The 20200-nt window shown below is 68.6% G+C and overlaps 2 protein-coding genes across 2 annotated transcripts; one reads left to right on the top strand and one right to left on the bottom strand.

The window, feature by feature from the left end:
- Positions 1-598: 598 nt before the first annotated feature.
- Positions 599-6569, bottom strand: MSL1 (MSL complex subunit 1). The gene is given in 9 exon segments (XM_082070892.1): positions 599-826; positions 930-1002; positions 1420-1544; positions 1763-1830; positions 2017-2081; positions 2838-3217; positions 3524-3747; positions 5992-6382; positions 6384-6569. Coding segments are annotated over 9 exon segments (1572 nt in total). The 5' UTR covers positions 6539-6569; the 3' UTR covers positions 599-735.
- A 5530-nt stretch (positions 6570-12099) lies between these two features.
- NR1D1 (nuclear receptor subfamily 1 group D member 1) lies at positions 12100-20084 on the top strand. Its single transcript, XM_082070798.1, has 8 exons — positions 12100-12286; positions 14232-14564; positions 14654-14742; positions 14822-14966; positions 15562-16022; positions 16164-16349; positions 17005-17215; positions 17298-20084. The coding sequence occupies exons 1-8, from the start codon at positions 12259-12261 to the stop codon at positions 17495-17497; spliced, it is 1653 nt and encodes a 550-aa protein (XP_081926924.1). The 5' UTR covers positions 12100-12258; the 3' UTR covers positions 17498-20084.
- Positions 20085-20200: the final 116 nt, after the last annotated feature.

The raw sequence follows: 20200 nt of genomic DNA, 5'->3' as shown, positions 1-20200 counted from the left end.
ACAGGGAGAACTGAAATGAAATCAAATCCAATCAAAGCGGCTCTGGGGCAATTATCCGGTTTAATTGGTGCTGGGAGGGGGGGGCAGATGGGGCAGGGACAGGCAGAGCAAACCACCCCCCCAAACCCCCTCCCCACCGGGAGCTGCTCCCTGGGGGGTCCCCAAACTACACCGGGGGGTCCGGGGACACCGGGGGGAAAAGGACACAGCTCCAACTCAAGCCAACCCAATTCTTACAACCTCAAAACATTTAAATTATTTAAAAAAAAAAAAAAAAAAAGAACAAAAAAAATAAAAACCCCAAATTGTGCGTATAGGATTTCTATTTCACAAAAAAAAAAAAAAAAAAAAAAAAAAAAAAGATTTTTTTTGTTTTTAAACTCTCCCCTCCGACCCCTTTACAGCCACTCAGAAGAGGGGAAGGAAATTAACCAACCCAAAGAGGATTCCTGGTGTTCCCGGTGTCCCGCGGCCGGACACCGACCGCCGGTTATCCCCTTTTCTAGCTAAACGTAACAAGGAGGCAGCGGCACGACGCGGCCCCCCCGGCCGGCGACCCCCGCCTATCCAAATAAACTGGACGCGGGGGGGTCTGGGGTCCGCCCGCCGCAACGGGAAACACAATGAGTCCGGGGAACGTGTTTGCCAAACCCAACAGAACAAAACCGGGGCGACGGGGGAACGGAACCGCCCGCCAACGAGAAAAGGCGGGGAGGGCGGCGGCGGCGCCGCCCGTTATTTGCGGCAGGTCCGGTGCGGCGTCTGTTTCTTCTGCATCTCCAGGCGGCAGCGGCTGCGCTCGTCCAGCCACGGCAGCTCGAAGTTCCTGCGGGCACAGCCGGTGTCACCGCCGGGCGCCGGCCCCGAGCCGAAAGGCGCCGGCGCGGCTCAGCGCCGTCCCCCCCGCCGCCCGGCACCGCGGTACTCACTGTGGGGTCAGTTTTGGTAACGGCCGGCCAAAGGCGACGACAGGCAGGTAGGGGGTGATGAGCAAGCTTTCCACTGCGGGAGAGACACTGCAGGGTTACACCCTGTCCCCTGACACCCCCATGTGCCCCACGACACCCCCATGTGCCCCCCAACATCCCCATCCGCCCCTCAACACCCCTATCAGCCCCACGACATCCCCATCCGCCCCACGACACCCCTATCAGCCCCATGAAACCCCCATCTGCCTCCTGACACCCCTATCAGCCCCACGACACCCCCATCCACCCCACAACACCCCTATCAGCCCCACGACACCCCCATCCGCCCCACGACACCCCTATCAGCCCCACGACACCCCCATCCACCCCACAACACCCCTATCAGCTCCACAACACCCCTATGTGCCCCCCAACACCCCCATCCGCCCCACGACACCCCTATCAGCCCCACGACACCCCCATCCGCCCCTCAACAGCGCCAGGCACTCACCGTCATCTGGCTCAGGGAAAAATGAGGTAACTTCAGGCTCCGACTCCTGAATCCCTTTCCTTTTGTACATTCGGAGCTGCAGCCGCTGTAAAATTCTCTGTTCCCTGATCCGCTGAATGTCCCACCTGGAAAAAGCGATGGTGAGGAACTGCAGGTAGGAGCATCAACCCCCCCGGGGCTGCAATGGGGGACTGTCCCTTCTCCAGCAGCGTTTCGGGTCCCCATCCCAGCTGTGCCCTGTGCAGCCGGCCCTGTCCCCCCCGCCTCTGGGTGACACATCCCTGCGGGAGGGGACACAGAGCACCCGTTGTGCCGGGGACACCATCGCGCCCTTTGCTCCCACCTTTTCCTCCGTTTCTCATCCAGCTCCAGCTTCGCGTGCCGTTTCGCAAAGACGCTGTCGTCCAGGTTCTGCAAGGACAGACGGGGCTGAGCGCGTCCCCCAGCACCAGATCCGGCTCCAGTGGCTCCGGCACAACCCCAACCAAGCAACCAGAGCCGCCGCGGCACCGAGGGGCTGGTCCTTCACCCCCAGCCCCCCAACGGCAGCCGGGGTTTGCTGTGCTGTTTATGAAGCCACCATGGTGGCACACGTACCTCCAGGAGGTCTGAGGGGTTGGGGTCTCTCAGGGGTTCCACGACATGGTCCCTCCAAGACGGAACTGTGTGGGAGAGGCCAGGCCGTTAGCCCCGCACTGCAGCCCCATCCCCACCACCTCGCTGCTCCTTCACCCCCCTGAAGCACAGCTTGGTGTCCCCAAACCCCGTCCTGAGCTGGGCTGGGCGATGCTGGGGGCAGCGGGAGCTGCTGGGGACTTGGGGGGTGACAGTTTGTCACCATCCCCCCGCCCAAGCAAACCAGAGCCACTCCAGGATGCAGCGAGCCCCCCCATGCCATCACCAGCAGCATCACCGATGCGCACAGCCCAGCGCTCCCATCGCCGGCGCTCACCACGCTGTGGGAACCCAGGAGACCGGTCAGTAGGACAGGGCACTGGATTTGGGGAGAGCAGGTGGCCCCATAGAGGAACCCACGCTGTGCCGTGGTGGCACAAGCCAGAGACGCGCTTCCCAATTGTGAACGGGAAGTTGCTTCACCCCTCGTTCAAACGGGCACGCAGGCTGCTCGGCAAACCGGGTGGCTAAAGCGGAGCGGGGCTGGTAGTCCTGCCCGGGTCGGTGGCCGCGGCTCAGCCGCGCGGGCAGCGGCAGCCTTGGTGTGTGCCAGAGCAGGGGAAACCAGAGACACGGTTCAGGAGAGCACATCGCCAGCACCAGAGCTGCCAGCAGCTCCTCTCCCACCGCCACCGGGGCTTTGCCCTTCACCAGCTTCAGGGCGAAGGTGCTGAACCCCGTTTTCCAGCTGCCGGCTCTGCCCCGACGCCCGGCTGTGCCGCGGTGGGTTCTCCATCGCTTACTTGCTACAGTCTCCTCCTTCTTTGGGGAGGGCTCGCGCAGCGGCGACGGGGGCGGCTGGTGCCAGCGGCACAAGTACATTTCCGTGGTTGACAGATAGGGCAGGTCGTCGGTCTCGCTGCTGAAGAAGCCCTTCTCCTTGGGGTGGGCGCTGGGGCCCTTTGGCGGCGCCGAGGCTCGGAGCGGGGTCTCCAGGAGCGACCTGGGTTTTTCCGGAGTCTCTTGGCTCCGCAGTTCTCGTTTACAAACAGTTTCGGACAAGGAGCCGCTCGATTCTTCCTTCCCCGGGGAGTGCTTTGGAGTTTTACTCTTCACTTTCGAGAACTCGGACACCAGTTTTTTAACAGGCGTCTTCCTCTCCGCACTCCCAAACGTTGGTTTCCTGCAGGAGGAAGAGGAGCTGACCCGGGTGCATGCGTCCTCACCCTTCACCAGGGCTGCTGTGGGGGGCTACGAGCAGGTTTCTGGAGGAAAGAGGGGCTTCCCTGGCATTTGGGGACCCCCTCACTCCTTGCTCGGGCTTTCAGGAGGTTCCCCATGGCCAATGCTCGATAGGACGCGCTCACGGTGCTGGGCAGCTGGATGGTCCCTGGGCTGAGCTGGCACCTCCGTGCCCCACGGCTGGAGGACTAAGCCATAGGGAAACCCCCCTTTCCCTCCCAGGACCCACATCCCACCCTCCCTCTACCTTTTGTGCCCCTTCCCATTCCTGCCATAGGGGAAGTGCTTGGGTTGCAGGGTCGGGGGGGGCTCCAGCAGGTCCTGGGGACACTCCAGCGGCAGCTTCTCACACGTCTCCGCCTCCGGCTTCTCGTCCACCTCGAAGCCCTGGAAGATGCGGTGCTTCTCCCGCTCGCTGTCCTTCTTCACCAGCTGCACACGCCTTTCCATGCGCTCGATCCGCGCCAGGAGCTGCAACGCAGGGTGAGGGCTCCATTTGGGGGTGCGCTCCCGGGGGGAACCCTGCCCGCAGCCCTGCACACCCCTTGGGCAGCAAGGGAAGAGAGGAGCCGACCTGCGGCGCCCACACCGGAGCCATCACCATCACCCGCCTGCAGAAGCGCTCCGGCACACCCGGGGGGCGCGGGGGACCGCTGCCACCCCGCTGCGGTGCCCCGGCTGCTGCAAACTCTGCCCGTCCCGGCGTTCACCTGGCAGCTTCTTGGCAAAGCTGGGGGTACAGCAGCACATTGCAAGGAGCCCCCAAACAGCCCCGGCTCGGCCGGCACGCCGGGAGCGCCGCGGTCACACCTGTCCTTGCGGAGGGGACAGGAGGTCACGGGCAGCGTCTGCAGCCAGCGCTGGGTGCTCCGGGCATCGCACCCGCGGACAGTTCAACCGCAGCGCTGGCAGGCAGGGGCTGAAATATCCAAACGGCGCAAAATGGCCACTTGCTCCCGGCTGGTTCTCCCCCTCCGGCACTGCCCGAATCCCCGGCAGGGGGGACAGAGATGGCTACATCATTTTGAGGAGCAATTTGGGGGTTCCCACCTCTGCTGCATCCTCTCCGACTGTCCGGGAAGGGAGAGCGCAGTCTGTAATCACATGTGGGCTCCATCAGAAAGCTGGGTGACACCTGCCCTTGGTCACCCGTCCCCAACCCTCACCTGTCCCCACCAGCCAGGAGCTGCAGGATTTACAGCGGTCAATTCGGCAAAGCGCAGCGGGGGGGTCCCGGCGCCCCCCAGGGATGTGGCTGCAGCGGGACCCCAGAGCCCCCCGCTTTGCCGGCAGTTTAACCCCGGCGGGAGGATGCTCCGCGGTGCAGCCCCGTCCCGGCCTCGCCGCAGCGGCTCCTCCATGTTGGAGGACTTGGCACATGCCGCAGGACGCGGCATCGCCGCTGCGGCCCCACCGGCTGCACCACGTGGGGTGGGCCCTCCGCAACCGGGGCCGCCGCAGCCGCCGCCACTGCAGTCAGGCCGAGCCAATGTGGTTTTGCAGGGCGGGAGATGCGGGTGTGAGCGTGCAGTGAGGGACAGCTGGGGGGGGTAATGCACAGCATCCATACAGCAATGCAGGCAGGGCAGCCGGGGGGGGCGGAAAGCACAGCATCCATAGGGCAATACAGGCAGAGCAGCTTCGGGGGGGGCAGTGCACGGCATCCATAGGGCAATGCAGGCAGAGCAGCTATGGGGGGCAACGCACAGCATCCATAGGGTATGGCACAGCATCCATAGGGCAACGCAGGCAGGGCAGGTGGGGGGGGGGACAAACACGCAGCGGGGTGCACACAGCGTGGGCAATGCCCAGCAGGGCCCCCTCCGCTCTTCACACACCCCCCCCATCCCCGTGACCGCGGGGACGCGGCCCCTTTAAGTTAACCCCCGTGCGGCGGGGCGGGAAGGCGCCGCGGGCCCTTTAAGGCCCCCCCCGCGCGGGCCCGCTGCCATAGCGACGGGCGGCGGCCCGTTAACCCCCGCCGGCCCGCCCCGCCCCGGCCCTTTGTGCCCCCACCGGTCACCCCGCCCCCCCGCCGGCCTTTGTCTGGGGGGGGACAGCGACCCCCGGGGGGGAGGGGGTGGCAACACTACCTGGGGGGTATTAACCCCCTGGGGGAGTGTTAACCCCTCTGGGGTGTCTCGGGGGATAATAATCCCATGGGGGGGCGTTCTTAGCCCTGTTGGGGGGGCGTTAACCCCTTGGGGAGGATTAACCCCTTTGGGGGAGATTAACCCTTGGGTATCTTAGGGAAGGGGTCTGATGCCCCCTGCAGGGGGATATTACACCCTGAGTTGTCGGGGGAGCGGGAAACGGACACGTTAACCCTTGAGGTGCCACGGAGGGAGCATTAACCTCTAAGAGGGGGTATTAACTCTTGGGGTGCCACGATGGGAGGCGTTAACCTCCGGGGGGGTGGCGTTAACTCCTTCTTGGGTGCCGAGGGGGGAACTAACCCCCAAGGGGGGGGCATTAACCCCTGAGGCTCCACAAAGAAGGCGTTAACCTCTACGTGGGGGTGGCGTTAACTCCTTGGGTGCCATGGCGGGGGGTCACTTACCTGTTGGTGGACACAAGCCCCGGGGGACCCCTGGGTGCTGGAGGGGGGGTGGCCATTAACGGGGGGGGTTCCCCCGCGGATGCCCGCGCGTTCCGGGGGTTAACCCCTGCTGTGCCGCGTTCCCGCCCACCCCACCCCCCCCCCCCCCGCCGTACCGTGTCCCGCTCGGCCTTGAGCTCCTCGATCTGCCGCTCCTTGGCCTGCAGCTGCTGCTGCTGCTGCTCGATGAGGTCCAGCTGGAGCAGCAGGATCTGCCGCAGACAGGCCGCCTGCCCCGGCGAGCCCCCGCCGGCCCCCATCCCGCCGCGGCGCGCCCCGCTCTTCCACTTGCCCTCGGCGGGCGGCGGCGGCGGAGGGCCCGGCTCGGTGGGCCCAGCTCCCGGTCCCGCTCCCGGCCCCGCCGCGCCCTCCCCGGCGCCGCGCCCGGGTAGCACCGCCTGGTAGCGCGGCCGGGCGCCGGCATCCCCCGCGGCGGCCTGCTTGCCGCCGGCCAGCGGCACCAGCCCGGCCCAGCGCTGCTGCTGCTGCTCCGCCGCCGCCGCCACCCCCGCCGCCGCGGCCCTTGTGTGCCCCCAGCGGCGGCGGCGGCGGCTCCCGGGGCCGGCGGGGCGGCGGGCGGTGCGGTGCGGCGCCCTCCTCCTCCTCCTCCTCCTCCAGCCCCCCCCGCGGCGGCTCGGCCGCCCGGAAGGCGGTAGACCTCATGGCCGGGGCCCGCCGCTCCGCACCGCCCCGCTACCACCCGCCGACACGGCGCAGCGGCGGCCGCCACCGGCTGCGCGGCCCGGGGGGCGGCGGGGCCCCGCCGCCATCAGCGCGACGCATCCCCCGCCCCGGGCGGCGGGGGCCGCGGGACACGGGCAGGGGCTGCCCCGCCGCCCCCTCCCCGCGCCGGGGACAGGGGAGGGGCCGAGCCGGGGGCCACGCGGGACCGCTCCACGCGGGGGGGCGGGGAGGGCGCGGGCCGGTACCGGGGGCGGGTCAAGGCCGGGGCCGCGCGGCGGCCCCCGGTTACCTTTAAACTGGGCTCGGTGCGCATGCGCCGCCGGCGGCCCCGGTCGGGGCGGGGGCGCGGGCGGGAGGGGGCGCAGGGACCCTGGAGTTGGGGGGGGGGCGGTGAGAAGCGGGCACATCTGCGGGCAGGACGGAGCGGGGGAACCCCACCCCCCGCGGGACGTGGGGTGTTCTCCACGCGCGGACGCGCCGGTCCCGCGGGGGGCGCTGTCCGGTGGAACCGGAGCTGGGCGGGGGTCCCGGGCCGGTAGTAGCGGGGCGCGGCCGCCCGGTGGCTCCCGAGTGCGGCGGCTCCGCCCGGAGCGCGCCGGGGTCCCGCGCTCGCCCCCCACCCCACGGTACCGTCCCGCCGCCCACAGCGGGGCTGCCGCGTCTCAGCCCGGCCCCACGGCGGGGGGGGCGCGGGGTGCCCCTGTCCCGGGAGAGGGGGTTCGGGCGGTGCGGCGGGGCTGGGACCGGGACCCGCCGCCCGGATCCCCCCACGCAGGGGGGCGAGGGGGGGGAAGGTCCCGCTCTCGGGGTTCGGGTTTGTTGTGTGTGAGGTGGGCACCACAAGTGTCCCCGCGGGTCTGCAGCCCCCCCTTGTGTGCACCCACACACCCCACGGGGTCTGCAGCACCTGCGTGCACATCCCCCACACACACCCGTGGGTTTGCAGCGCCCCCCCCCGTGTGCACACACACCCCACACACACCCCTGGGTCTGCAGCCACACACACACAGCGTTGCAGAGCCTGCAGTTCCTGGTGTACGTGTGCAAGTCTGTGTACAAACACGCACCCCCCTTCCACTGCCCCCCCCCCCCCGAGACTGCAGCTGCAGAATGCACACATATGTACACATGCACACACACGCATGCACACCCCCCCTGCAGCGAGGGACTGCAGCCCCCACTGCAGGCACACGCGCACCCTGCAGGCACTGCAGCCCCACTGCACACCCACAGCCCCCCCGCGCCGCAGCCCCGCCGTGCACACGTGTGCACACACACATACATGCACACACGCATAGAGCACACGGGGTCGTGGCACCGGGGACACGCAGGGCACGTGCCGGGGACGCGCAGGGGACACGTGGGGGACCTGCTTCTCTGCAGAGCCGCGTTCACAAAGCGGAGTGGGGGGGGGCACAAGGGGGCTCCCCCTGCACCCAACACTCCGCAGCCCCCCGCGATCTGCAGGGTCCCCCTCCGCCGTGGTCACCGGGCCGCGTTGGCGGTGCCAGCGGGGGAAGCCGCTCCGCTCTCCCCGCTGTGTCGCGCCAAGCCCTGCAAGCCGCCCCTTCCCGCCGCGCGCACACGCCCGCCCACGCTCGCCCACGCGTGTCCAGCGGGCCGGGGGGTCCCCGCTGGCCGGTCCCGCTGCGGCAGGCCCACGTGCCGGCCGGGCGGCCGCCCGCACATGGCTCTGCAGCAGGGCCGCCGCGCAGGAGGCTGCCGGGGCTAAAAATGGAGCAGGGCTCACATGCCAGCGCCACGTGACGCCGCAACCAGCTCGCTGGGGGTGGAGAGGGCTCCCCGCACCCCAGGACGAGGAGGAGGAGGAGGAGGGGAGCGCCCACTCACATGGGCCGGCACCCACGCCAAGCGGCGCGCTGCCCCGGAGCCCGTGGCCGCCGTGTCCCCTGCGAGCGGGGTGCCCCACATCCCCATCCAGCTGTTGTTTTGGGAAGGCTAAATACAGGCCCGTGGAGGTGTGGGAAAGGGGAGTGGGATCCCCAGGTTGTGTTGGTGGGGTGGGGGGTCCGTGGGGGTGAAGGAGGCGCCGTGGCCGCCGGGGCTGCCCCTGCCCTCCCCTCCCTGCGGCAGCTCCGGGGCTGCGGCGCGGCAGCGGGAACACAAACATCGGCACACGAGATTTACGGGGCCACAGCCAGGAGGGGTGCGGGTGAGGGGGCCAGCGCTGCCGCAGCCCCACCCTGCAGGGGGGGGCCACAGGGGTCCCCCCACCTGCCTGGGCTGTTCCCCATGCGGGGGCTTTCCCAGACCACTCTCCACGGTGAATACATTGGGGTCCCCCCTTTCCCCTGCACCCCCATATCCCAGCATCCCCCTGATCTCCGGGTCCCTGCACCCCCCTGGGGTCCCTGCACCCCCAGACGCTGCACACCTGCACCCCCCCAGGCACCTTGCACCCTCCCTGGGTCCCTGACTCCTTGCACCCTCCTGGGGTGCATTCACCCCTCAGTCCTGCACCTCCACAGTTCTAGGCACCCCTTCACCCCCAGATCCTGCCCCCCTGCATCCCTGGACTCTGCACCTCCTGGGGTCTCTGCCCCTCAACCCAGGTCTGTCGTGTTTCGTGTACTGGGGTGCAGTGGGGTGTCCCCGCCCACCCTGGGGTGCCCCCCCGCTGCACCCGGGCCAGGCTCGCCTTGTTTACCTGATCATTTTTTTCCCCTTTCCGCGGGGAGGGGAAAGGCGAGTCCTGGCAGCGCGGAGCTGCTGCCCCCGCCAAGAGCCGTGGGGACGAGCCAGGGCCGCTCGCTGCTTTCCAGCCGCGGATCTGCTGCTGCACGGCAGGAAAACACCCCAAAACCCTGAGCACCCAGCCCTGCCCGGCACCCCCGGGCGACACCGGGACTCCTGCCCTCCCACCTGCCAGCATCAGTGAGACCCTGTGGGGACAAAAGGGGGGCTCAGGGGTGCAGGTCGCCCCATGGCGGGGTGAGACCCAGCACCTGTAGTTGCTCCCCCTCCGCAGCGTCACATCTACAGCTGGGGAAACTGAGGCACAACGTGCGCCACCAGGACACAGGGACACAGCCAGACACGGCTTCGTCAACCCCATGGGGATGCTGCAGCCCCGCAGTGGGTTTGGAAGGCGTCCAAGCGCGGGGGGTGCTGGGGGTGCAGCCCTCGGGGGGGTTGCACCTTGCTGGACCCCCAGTGCCCACCCCAGGGTGGGGGGCAACAGGCAGGAATAAACCCCTGTCCCCAGCAGAGCCAGCCCCCCCCTTTCTTGGAAAAGGTACAACAAGGTAAACAACCCGGCCAGCCCGGAGTAAAAATAAATCAATCCCTCTGCACGCAGGCGTTCTCCGGCAGCGGAGCGCACCGTCACGTGGCGCGGCCGCGCGGCACCGCCGGCAACCCGGGCACCGGGGCACGCGGCCGCCGGCCCTGCGCCCACTCCCCGGCACCGGGAGACGGTTCTGCATCTGCCTCCTTGTCCCTGGGGAGCAGCGGGGTGGCCGCTGCAGGGGAGGGGGACAGGCCAGCCGCCCCAGGTGGATGTGGCAGTGGGGGGGCAGGGGGTGCAGCAGGGGGGCACAGTAAGGGATGGGGGGACAGGAGCATGTGTCCCCCCCATCAGTGCCAGGCAGAGTTCACCTGGTACCTGAGCGCGGTGGGATGGGATGACCCCCTGGGGGGCTTGAGATGCCAGGTCTGCACCCTGGTGGGTTTATCTTGTCCCTCGCATCCCCGCACCGATCCTGGGGACCCCCGGGGGAGCTGAGCAGCCGGGTGCAGCCGAGCACCCCTGTGCAGGGCCAGGTTTGCCCTGTGTGCCATGTGCCGCAGCGCCGCGCGCGGGGTTGTTTTCTGAACCCAGATGAGCGGCTGAGTCATGGCTAATTGCCGTGGACCAGGAACGTGCCAGGCGGGGAACGAGGCGCCGTGCAGGGCTGGTGGCACCTGCGCGCTCAGGTCAGCCCGGGCGGCTGAGCTGCTGGGAGCGGGGATGGGGTATTAAGGGCCCCCCTGCCCTGGGGTCCGGGTCCCCCTGGGTCCCCCAGCCCCTGTGCCAGCCTGGCCCCACACATCCTTCCGGGAGTCACCAGGGCTTCTCTCTGCCGGAGGTGCTGGCTGCAGCGTGGCCACGGCACCGCGCAACCGCCCGGTGACTCAGGGGGAGGGCACTTCCTGCAGGGTGACAGGGTGTCCCTGCCACCCCCCAGTGCCACGGGGCACCCCGTGAGCTGTGAGCAGCACCCACTGAATGTCACTGTTCCCAGTGAATGTCCCCAGCTGAGGAACAGCCCCACGCGCCCACTGGGGATAGCGCCAGGGTCTCCTTGGGGTGCAGAGCTCTGGTGCGCCCTCAGGCACCCCACGAGCTCCCGGCACACCCAGGGTGCCCGAGGCCTCCCCTCCCGTGGGATTTAGCTCTGAGGATTTCCCGGTGCTGGCACACCCGTTCTCTGCACCTTCATCTCCTGGCTGCAGGCCAGGGCAGCTCCTGGCACGTGGCACCCAGGACAGCGCTGGCACCCCCAAAACCTTTCCCAATGTGGGGCTGTGAGCACCCATGGAGACCCCAGCAGTGCCGGGCTGGGCTGGCCCCTGCACCGTGACCCAGATCTGCCGGGTGACTCTGCCCTGGCACCGCGGTGCTGGGCACAGCACGTCGCTGCAGCCCCCGCGGCACCGGGATCGCGGCCAGGCTCAGCCGTGGCTGCCAGGCACGTGCCGCACCGGGCAGCCGCCGCAGGCGCAGCATCGCCTGGTGGCACTGGGGACAGGCAGGGACTGGGGAGGGGGCTGCGTCAGTTGGGTAGGGGGCTGGCTGCGCCGCTGCTGTGCAATCTATTGGCATCTCTGGTGGAGGGGGGGGCTGTGGTGCTGGTGCCGCACTCTGCCTGAGTGTCCCCAGTGCAGGGGACAGTGACGTGCTCAGGTGTGCTCATGCTGTGCTGGGTGACAAGGGTTGTCCAGGTGTCCCCAGGGGACAGTGACATGCATGGTGCCAGTGCTGTGCCTGGGTCTCCCCAGTGCAGGGGACAGTGCCATGCTCAGGTGTTCCCAGCGCAGGGACCACGCTGCGCTGGGTGACAGGGGTGCCCGGGTGTCCCTGGTACAGGGGACAGTGCCAGGCAAGGTGACAGGGTGCCAGTGCTGTGCCAAGATGCTCCTGGTGCAGGGGACTGTGCCACGCTCAAGGGTTCCCCCGGCTGTGCTGGGTGACAGGTGTCCCCAGTGCAGGGGACGGTGCCACACTGGGGTGCTCCCAGCGCTGGGTGACAGGGATACCCGGGTGTCCTTGCTGCAGAGGACAGTGCCATGCAGGGTGACACGGATGCCCGTGCTGTGCGCGGGGCGGCCCCGGTGCAGGGGCCGGTCCCGGTGCCGGTCCGGCTGCCGGTGCCGCTCCCCGCGGGCTGGGAGGCGGCCCCGGTGTAGGGGTCCCCGTTGTGCCCGGGCTCCCCGGCGGCGGAAAGTGTGTCACTGGGGCACGAGGCTCTCCCCGGGAATCACATGGGGGAGGCGGCGGCGCCGCGTGCGGCCCAGTGCGCAGCCGCGGCCGGTGCCGGGCGGGCGGCGGGGCGGGCGGCGGGCGCACAACAGCCCTTGCCGGGCGGCGGAACGCACGGCTCGGCGCGGCTCCCTTCGCCTCGGCCCCGTTTGGCGCGGTTCTGGCAGCGGGAGGCTCGGCGGCGCCGGGACAGCCGCTCCCCCCCTCCTCCCCGAGAATGGCCGCCCCCGAAGCCGGTAGCACAGGTCAGTGCCCCGCCGGGACCGGGCGGGCAACGGCACCGGGAGCGGCGGGCAGCACCGGAGCGGTGTCGGGGTCAGCGCACCGGGAGTGCAGCGTTGAGACCGCGAGTCGGACACCGGGACCGGGGGGGTCTTATGCACCCCACCGGGCAGGATGCGCACCGGCACCGCATTCCGGAGCGGGGATCTTTACTACCGGGACCGGGCGGTTCTGCATAGCGGAGTAAAGATCGGGCAGCGGGGCCGGCGCGTCCCCGGGAGGGAGCGATGCGCGCTGGCACCGGGGCGTCTTGGACACCGGGACGACCTGAACACCGGCACCGGGGCGCTCCGCTCTCCGGGGCAGGAGGGATGGAGACGGACACCGGGGAGTCTTGAACGCCGGGGCGCGCTGGACGCGGGGGTAGGAAGGGTGAGGACCGGGATCGGGGTGTCCCAGGCAGCGGGACCGGGGGACGCGCAGCGGGACCGGGGTGTCCCGGGCACCGGGAGCGGAGCGCGATGAGACCGGGGTGTCTCGGGCAGCGGAGCGCGGCGGGACCGGGGTGTCCCGGGCACCGAGAGCGGAGGGACGCGCACCGGGACCGCGGGGACCGGGCAGTCCGCGGGCGGCGGAGGCGCGCACCGGGAGGGGCGGAGCAGGGGGGGAACGGAGGCGGTACCGTGTGTCCCCCCCCGGCACGTGTCCCCCTCCCCGCCGCTGCCACGTGCGGAGTTTGTTTTCCCCGCAGCCCCGCCCCGCCCCCGCCCATTGGTCGCCTCATGACATCATTCAGCTCCCCCTCGTGACGTCACACCCGGAAGCGTTCCACTCTCCCTTTCTAACGCCGGGGGGAGATGATCTCCAGGGCAACCAGAAAGGGGTGGGGCGTCGAAGCGGGCCAATGGGGTGGAAGGGGCGGGGCAAAGCGTGAAGGGGCGGGGTCGCGAGAGGCCACGTGCGGCTGGAGCACGTGGGGCGGCGGCGTGAGGCCGCATGAGCTGTTGCTGGGTGCGGGGGGAGCTGCGGGGCGGCTGATTAATGGGGGTCCCCAGGGGTTTCCCGGTGTTTTGGCATCGGGAATGGCCCCCGTGTCCTCGTTCCACCCCTTGGGGGCATCCCCCGTCCCAAAGCCCCGGGGGGTCCCAGGGCTTTGGGGCGGGGGATCCCCCCAGTATTTTGGTGTGCTGGCAGCTGGCGCTCCCTGGGAGCTGCAGTTTTGGGGGGGGTGATATAAGACCCACTGTCCCTAATTCGGTGACCCGTTTTGGAGGTGGCTCAGTGGTGGTGGGGGGGGGGGTTGGTGATCAGTGGTGACAAGCTGGCTCCGGCGCACAGCATCTGTGCCAGCGGCACCGTGTGCGGCGGGAGACACATGGCCCCGGCGCTCCCGTGTGTCCCCAATGTCGCCCTCCACGTGTCCTGTCCCTGAGTCAGTGCCCCGTGCATGGTGGGGGGGCTAAGGGGGGCTGTGACCTCTGCTGTGGGCACAGCATCGGGGCTTATGTCCCCCACACTGCTCCCCACTTCTGTGGGGTTCCCCCACGCAGAGCTCACTGCAATGGGGCTACATCCCCCCACCTGAGGGGCCCCCCAGTGCCACGGGGGGGGCTTTGCCGTGGGGCTCCATCTGCTCCTGTGGGGCAGTGCCACAGGGCTCGTCACATCCCGGTGACGCCTCCGGCGGGTTCCTGGCCCACATTCCTCCCGCGGGCGCTTCCGGGGCGCCGTGTCCCCAGCCGGCCCAGCTGTCCCCGTCCCACGTGGGGCTGGTCCCCGTGGCGGCTGGCGGGCGCGGTGCCCGGCGCGGGGCGGGCGGCACACGTGCGGTGCGGCGCAGCGGAACAGCCGCGGTTCCGGGATGAGTCCGGGGTGCTTCCCTGGGGAGCCCCCACCCTGGGGCTGTGACCCCCTCTCGGGGTCTCGTCCCGAGGAGGTTCACCCGTGGCCCCGCTGCTCTGCCCGCAGGCGGCGTGATCAGCTACGTGGGCTCCAGTGGCTCCTCTCCCAACCGCACCAGCCCCGTCTCGCTCTGCAGTGACAGCTCCAACAGCAGCTCCCAATCGGGCTCGCAGCCCTTCCCCACCTACTTTCCTCCATCGCCCACCGGCTCCCTCCAGGACTCCCGCGCCTACGGCGGGGGCTCGCTGGCCCCCCGTGAGGACGGCTCCCCTTCATCCTCCTCCTCCTCTTCCTCCTCCTCGCTGTACGGCTCCTCGGTGAACTACCCCGGGGTGCAGCAGGTCCCCGTGGACGAGCGGCGCCGCAGCTCGCCCAACAAAGCCGGCAGCACCGTCACCAGTGAGTGGGGCAGGCGGGGGGGGCTGCATTTGGGGTGTGTGTGTGTCCCCCATCACGGTGGGCACCCTGCTCACCCCGTCCCTCCGCAGAGCTGAACGGGATGGTGCTGCTGTGCAAGGTCTGCGGGGACGTCGCCTCCGGCTTCCACTACGGCGTCCACGCCTGCGAGGGCTGCAAGGTACCCGGGATGGGGCTGGGGTGGCATGGAGCCCCTGCTGTGCCGGGGGGGCCCCGAGTGACCCCACCCCACCCCGCAGGGCTTCTTCCGCCGCAGCATCCAGCAGAACATTCAGTACAAGAAGTGCCTCAAGAACGAGAACTGCTCCATCGTCCGCATCAACCGCAACCGCTGCCAGCAGTGCCGCTTCAAGAAGTGCCTGCTGGTCGGCATGTCCCGTGACGGTGAGCTCAGCCCTGGCCCCACTGGTGACCCCCAAAGCCGGGGACCCCGTGTTCAGTGTTGTGCGTTCCCTCCGGGGGTGGGATCCCCGGGAGTCACAGGTGCATGTCCCCTCCCAGGATGGGTCCCCCCCATGCTCAGGGCTCTATGTCCCTCTGAAGTCGGGGTCTCCTTCCCTGCACTGGGTGCCACGTGTGCACCACAGAATGTGTCCTTGTGCCTTCTGCATGCTCAGGGCTCTATGTCCCCTCCAGAACCAGGTCCCCCATGCTCAAGGCTCTATGTCCCCTCCAAGACCGGGTCCCCCATGCTCATGGCTCTATGTCCCCTCCAAGACCGGGTCCCCCATGCTCAGGGCTCTATGTCCCCTCCAGAACCAGGTCCCCCATGCTCAAGGCTCTATGTCCCCTCCAAGACTGGGTCCCCCCATGCTCATGGCTCTATGTCCCCTCCAGAACCGGGTCCCCCATGCTCAAGGCTCTATGTCCCCTCCAAGCCGGGGGTAGGGATGCAGCCATGTTCCCCCTGGACCCCCATCCCGCGGGGCTGGGGGGTTGGTGTGCCCATGCTGCCCGCTAACACCGGTGTCCCCCCCAGCTGTGCGCTTCGGGCGCATCCCCAAGCGGGAGAAGCAGCGGATGCTGGCGGAGATGCAGAACGCCATGAGCGGAATGGGCAGCGTCCTGCCGGGGATGCCCGGCCCCGCCGAGGGCCCAGCACCGAGCGGGGGCCGCACGCTGCCCCCCGGCCCCTCGCCGCTCGCCCCCCCCGCCTGCTTCTCCCAGTTCCCCCAGCAGCTGACGCCCCCCCGCTCGCCCAGCCCCGGGGGGGCCACCGAGGACGTCATCGCGCAGGTGGCCAAGGCGCACAAGGAGATCTTCGTCTACGCGCACGACAAGCTGGGACCCCCCCCGCCCTGCGAGAACGGCCTCCCCCGCTGGGACGCACCCCCCGCCTGGGCCCCCGGGCTCCCCGAACCCCGGCTCTGCCCCCCCGCCTACCCCGAGCCCCCGGCGCGGAGCTGCCCCTGGCCCCGCGGCACCAAGGACGTCCTGCCGGTGAGCGCCCAGGGGCTCCCGCTCCCATTCCCTGGGTATTTTTAGCCGCTTAATCGCACTAATCGCCTTGTCCGTGCGGCGGCGGCGGGGCCGGGGAGCCCCGCGGCGCTGGGCTGAGCCGAGCTGTGCCGTCGCCCGCAGGCCTGTCCCATGAACAGCCACCCGCCCGGCCGCAGCGGGCGCTCGGTGCAGGAGATCTGGGAGGATTTCTCGCTCAGCTTCACGCCTGCCGTCCGCGAGGTGGTCGAGTTCGCCAAGCACATTCCCGGCTTCCAGGCCCTTTCCCAGCACGACCAGGTCACCCTGCTCAAGGCTGGCACCTTCGAGGTACGTCCCGGGACAACAAGAGCTCGATGGCACAGTGCCCCACGTATTGCACGGTGCTCCATGTCCTGGCACGGTGCTCCCTGACATTGCATGGTGCCCCACGGTCCGGTATGAAGTCCTATAGCATTGCATGGTGCCCCATGGCCTGGCACAGCACTCCAGGAACCGGCATGGAGCTCCATGGCCTATAATGAAGTCCCACGGCATTGCATGGTGCTCCATGGCATTGCACAGTGCCCCATGGCCTGGCATGAAGTCCCACAGCATTGTGTGGTGCCCCGTGGTGTTGCACGGTGCCCCATGGCCCAGAATGAAGTCCCACAGCATTGCATGGTGCCCCATGGCACGGCATTGTGCTCCATGGCATTGTACCCCATGGCACTGCATGGTGCCCCATGGCCTGGCATTGTGCTCCATGGCATCGTGCCCCATGGCACAGAGCTGTGTCACAGAACACGGCATCGCACGGTAGCCCACGCCATTGCACGGTAGCCCACGGCATTGCAGGATGCCACCCAGCATCGCACAGTGCCCCACAGCCCAGGAGCCGCGGCACGAAGCGCAACGTTGCTTGGTGGCCCACGGCGTCCCACGGTAGCCCACGGCACCGCAGGACGGCCCCCGTCCCGTCCCGCTAACGCCGCGTGTGCCGCAGGTGCTGATGGTTCGCTTCGCCTCGCTCTTCGACGTGAAGGAGCAGACGGTGACGTTCATGAGCCGGACGAAGTACAGCCTGGAGGAGCTGTGGGGCATGGGCATGGGCGACCTGCTCAGCTCCATGTTCGAGTTCAGCGAGAAGCTCAGCGCCCTGGACCTCAGCGACGAGGAGCTGGGGCTCTTCACCGCCGTCGTCCTGGTCTCGGCAGGTGGGACATGGGGCGGTGCTGACAGGTCTGGCGGCCGGGGGGGGCGGGTCACCAACGCCTGCTGACGCCCCCGTCCCTGCAGACCGCTCGGGGATGGAGGACACGGCGTCGGTGGAGCAGCTGCAGGAGACGCTGATCCGCGCCCTGCGCGCCCTCGTGCTCAAGACGCACCCGGCGGAGACGTCGCGGTTCACCAAACTGCTGCTGAAGCTGCCGGACCTGCGCACCCTCAACAACCTGCACTCCGAGAAGCTGCTCTCCTTCCGCATCGACGCCCAGTAGTGCCCCCACGGACCCTGCGGCCCCCCCCGCGCACCCACCACCCTGTACATAGCACCACGGGATGGGGAGGGGGGACACACAAGCCCCCCGCGAGGGGCAGCACGAACCCCACGGCACCCATCAGACTCACCCCGGGTGGGTGCCAGGATGCTGGGACCCCCCCCCTAAGTTGGGTACCAGCCCCACGGCTCCGCTGGCAGCGCCGGGGGGGTCCCCCTTTTCCCGGCCCCCCCAACTCGGGCAGCCAGCGGTGGAAAGCAGAGCCGGATCCAGCCGAGCTGTGTGGGTGGGTTTGGTTGGGTTTGGTTATCTTTTTTTTTTTTCATCATATATTTATTACATAAATATATAGTAAAATAGACCAGCAACAATTACCATAAAAATATCTTTCTTTAAAATCCTGACCAAAACACAAAAGGGTTTTAAAATCGCACGTCACAGACTGTGATTGTCACGGAGCTCAGCGGTTTTCCCCCCCCCACCCCCCCCCACCCCCGTGTCCCGCGCCCTACATTCAGCACCGCCGGCCGCGGCCCCCGCCGCCACCGCGGCACCATGCATAGTCGGGGACACCGAGCCGTGCCGAGCCGTGCCGAGCCGTGCCGACGCGGCCGCGAGCAGGTGCAGCTCCAGGAGCCATGAGGTATGTGCTTGGGGGGGGGGGGTGGGGGGGACAGGGGACACGGGGACGTGGGACACGGGGATGGCCCGGGGGAGCTTGGCGGAGGATGGGGGGCACCGGTCCTGCCCCCCCTGGACGTGCGATGGCGACATGAGACAGAGACGAGAGGGAGCGGCCCGGGGGGTGCGGGGGGAGTGCGAGGGCGGGGGGGGGGCGCTGGCCAGCGGGTGGGGGGAGCCGGGCTGCACCCCCAGGATGAGCCACCCCAGGGCACCGCGTTGCCACCCGGGGGGGAACCAAACCCGGCTGCGGGGGGTGCTGGTCGCGGCTTAAGATGCGTCCCGGCGCCAGCTTTGCCCCGGCACACGTGGCGTGCGCCGTGCACAAGAACACACGGGCAGCGCGGCACCGGCACGGCCACAGCACCATGGTGCACCGGCATCGCCGCAGCACCCGCGGCCGGCACAACGCAGCCGTCGCACCGGCACAACACCGGCATCGCCGCGCCGGGGCGGCCGCAGCCCCCGCCCAAAGGCACCCGCGTTAAGGCCGGTGCTGCGCACACAGGGCTGAGCGTGACCATGGGCACCGGTGCTGCTGGGGGGGGCGGGGGGGTGAACCCCCAAACCCTGCGCCCCGCCCCCCCCCAGTGTGGGCGTTATCTCGGCACTGGCTCTTATTGCACAACCTGGTGCCCACTGGGGACCCCCCCGTGCTGGAGACCCAAGGCGAGTTTAAGACATTTTGCACCAAGTGCAAACCTGGCCCTGCTGGGGGGGGATGAGGGCATTGCGACCCCCCCCACAAGCCACGAGGGCACCCATGGGTGTCACAGCCCCCCCGACCCGGCTGCAAGGGGTCCCCATGCATGACCCCTATGGTAGGGAGGGCAGAGTGTGGCGGGGGGGGGGCCCCCTGTGCCCTGGAGCGGGGTGGGGGGGGAAGTGTCTCGTGTTGGGATTTTCTGCTTTTAAACGACCCGTAAAAAGATTTTTTTTTTTTTAATTACAAAAATTATATATTTTATATATATTTATATATATATATATATTAGCTTAGGTGGGCCCCGGCAGGCTGCGCCCGGCCGGCCGCCCCCCGGCCCGCGCCCCCCCCCTCGGCCTCCGCCTGAGGTAAGAAAAAATTCACAAACCTAAATTGGGGGGGGGGGGGAACAAGGTGATAAAACCATTCCCGGGTGCCCCTGCCACAGCCCTGCCCCCCCCGCCAAGCCGGGACCCCCTCCTTGGGCCCCCCATCACAGCCCAGCCCCCCCGCCCCGGGAGCAGTGGGGCGGTTGGGGGGTGCAGCCCCCCCCCCCAAGTGCTGCTGCCGAGGGGCCGGGGCAGTAGTGCAGTGGGGGCTGTGCAGGGTCCTGGGGGGGCACTCGCTGCCCCCCCTCGCTGGCCCCCCCAGGGCCATTGCAACTTCTGACGGACACAACAAATAAACCCACGAGGACGGGGGCGGGGGGGGGGGAACAACAACAAAAAAAGGACAACGGAAAAGGTGGGGGTGTGTGTGGGGGGGTGGTGGCGCTGGGTCCTCACGCCCCCCCCACCCCCCCGGTGTCCTGCAGCGCCCACCGTCCGCCGGCGCTTGGCACAAAATCATCTCCTCTCAGCCCAAATAAAGAGAAAACCAAAGCCCCGAATCTGGCCCCTAACTGGGGGTGGGGGGGGGAGTGCAGGGGGGGCCACCCCAGCCGGGGCAGACCCCAAGGCCAGCGGGCTGGGGTCCCCCTCGCCGCTGCGCCCCCTGTGCCCCCCCACCCGCTATGGGGGGGGTCCTGGCACCCCCCCCCCAGCCCCTGTGCCGCTGCCCGGCCAAAAGTGCATGTGGCCGTGGCCCCCCCGGCCGGGACAGCCTCTCCCTGTGCAGCCCAGAGCCCCCTCCTCTCCTCTGCTCTTCCTCCTCCTCCTCCTCCTCCTCTCTCCTTCCAAAGTGCAGTTAGTTTAATATTTTAGCCTCTCAGGGAGGGAAATAAATGCTTAAAAAATAATAATCTAAGAAGAGAAGGACAATAAAGGAAACGCTCGACCGTCGGGGCCCTTCCCTGTGCAAACAAACAAAATTCGTCAAGT

The sequence above is a fragment of the Streptopelia decaocto genome, assembly GCF_964273445.1.
Source record: "Streptopelia decaocto genome assembly, chromosome: 22".
Taxonomy (NCBI): domain Eukaryota; kingdom Metazoa; phylum Chordata; class Aves; order Columbiformes; family Columbidae; genus Streptopelia; species Streptopelia decaocto.
Note: the sequence above shows the minus strand (reverse complement) of the source record. Positions and strands in the feature narration are given on the sequence as shown.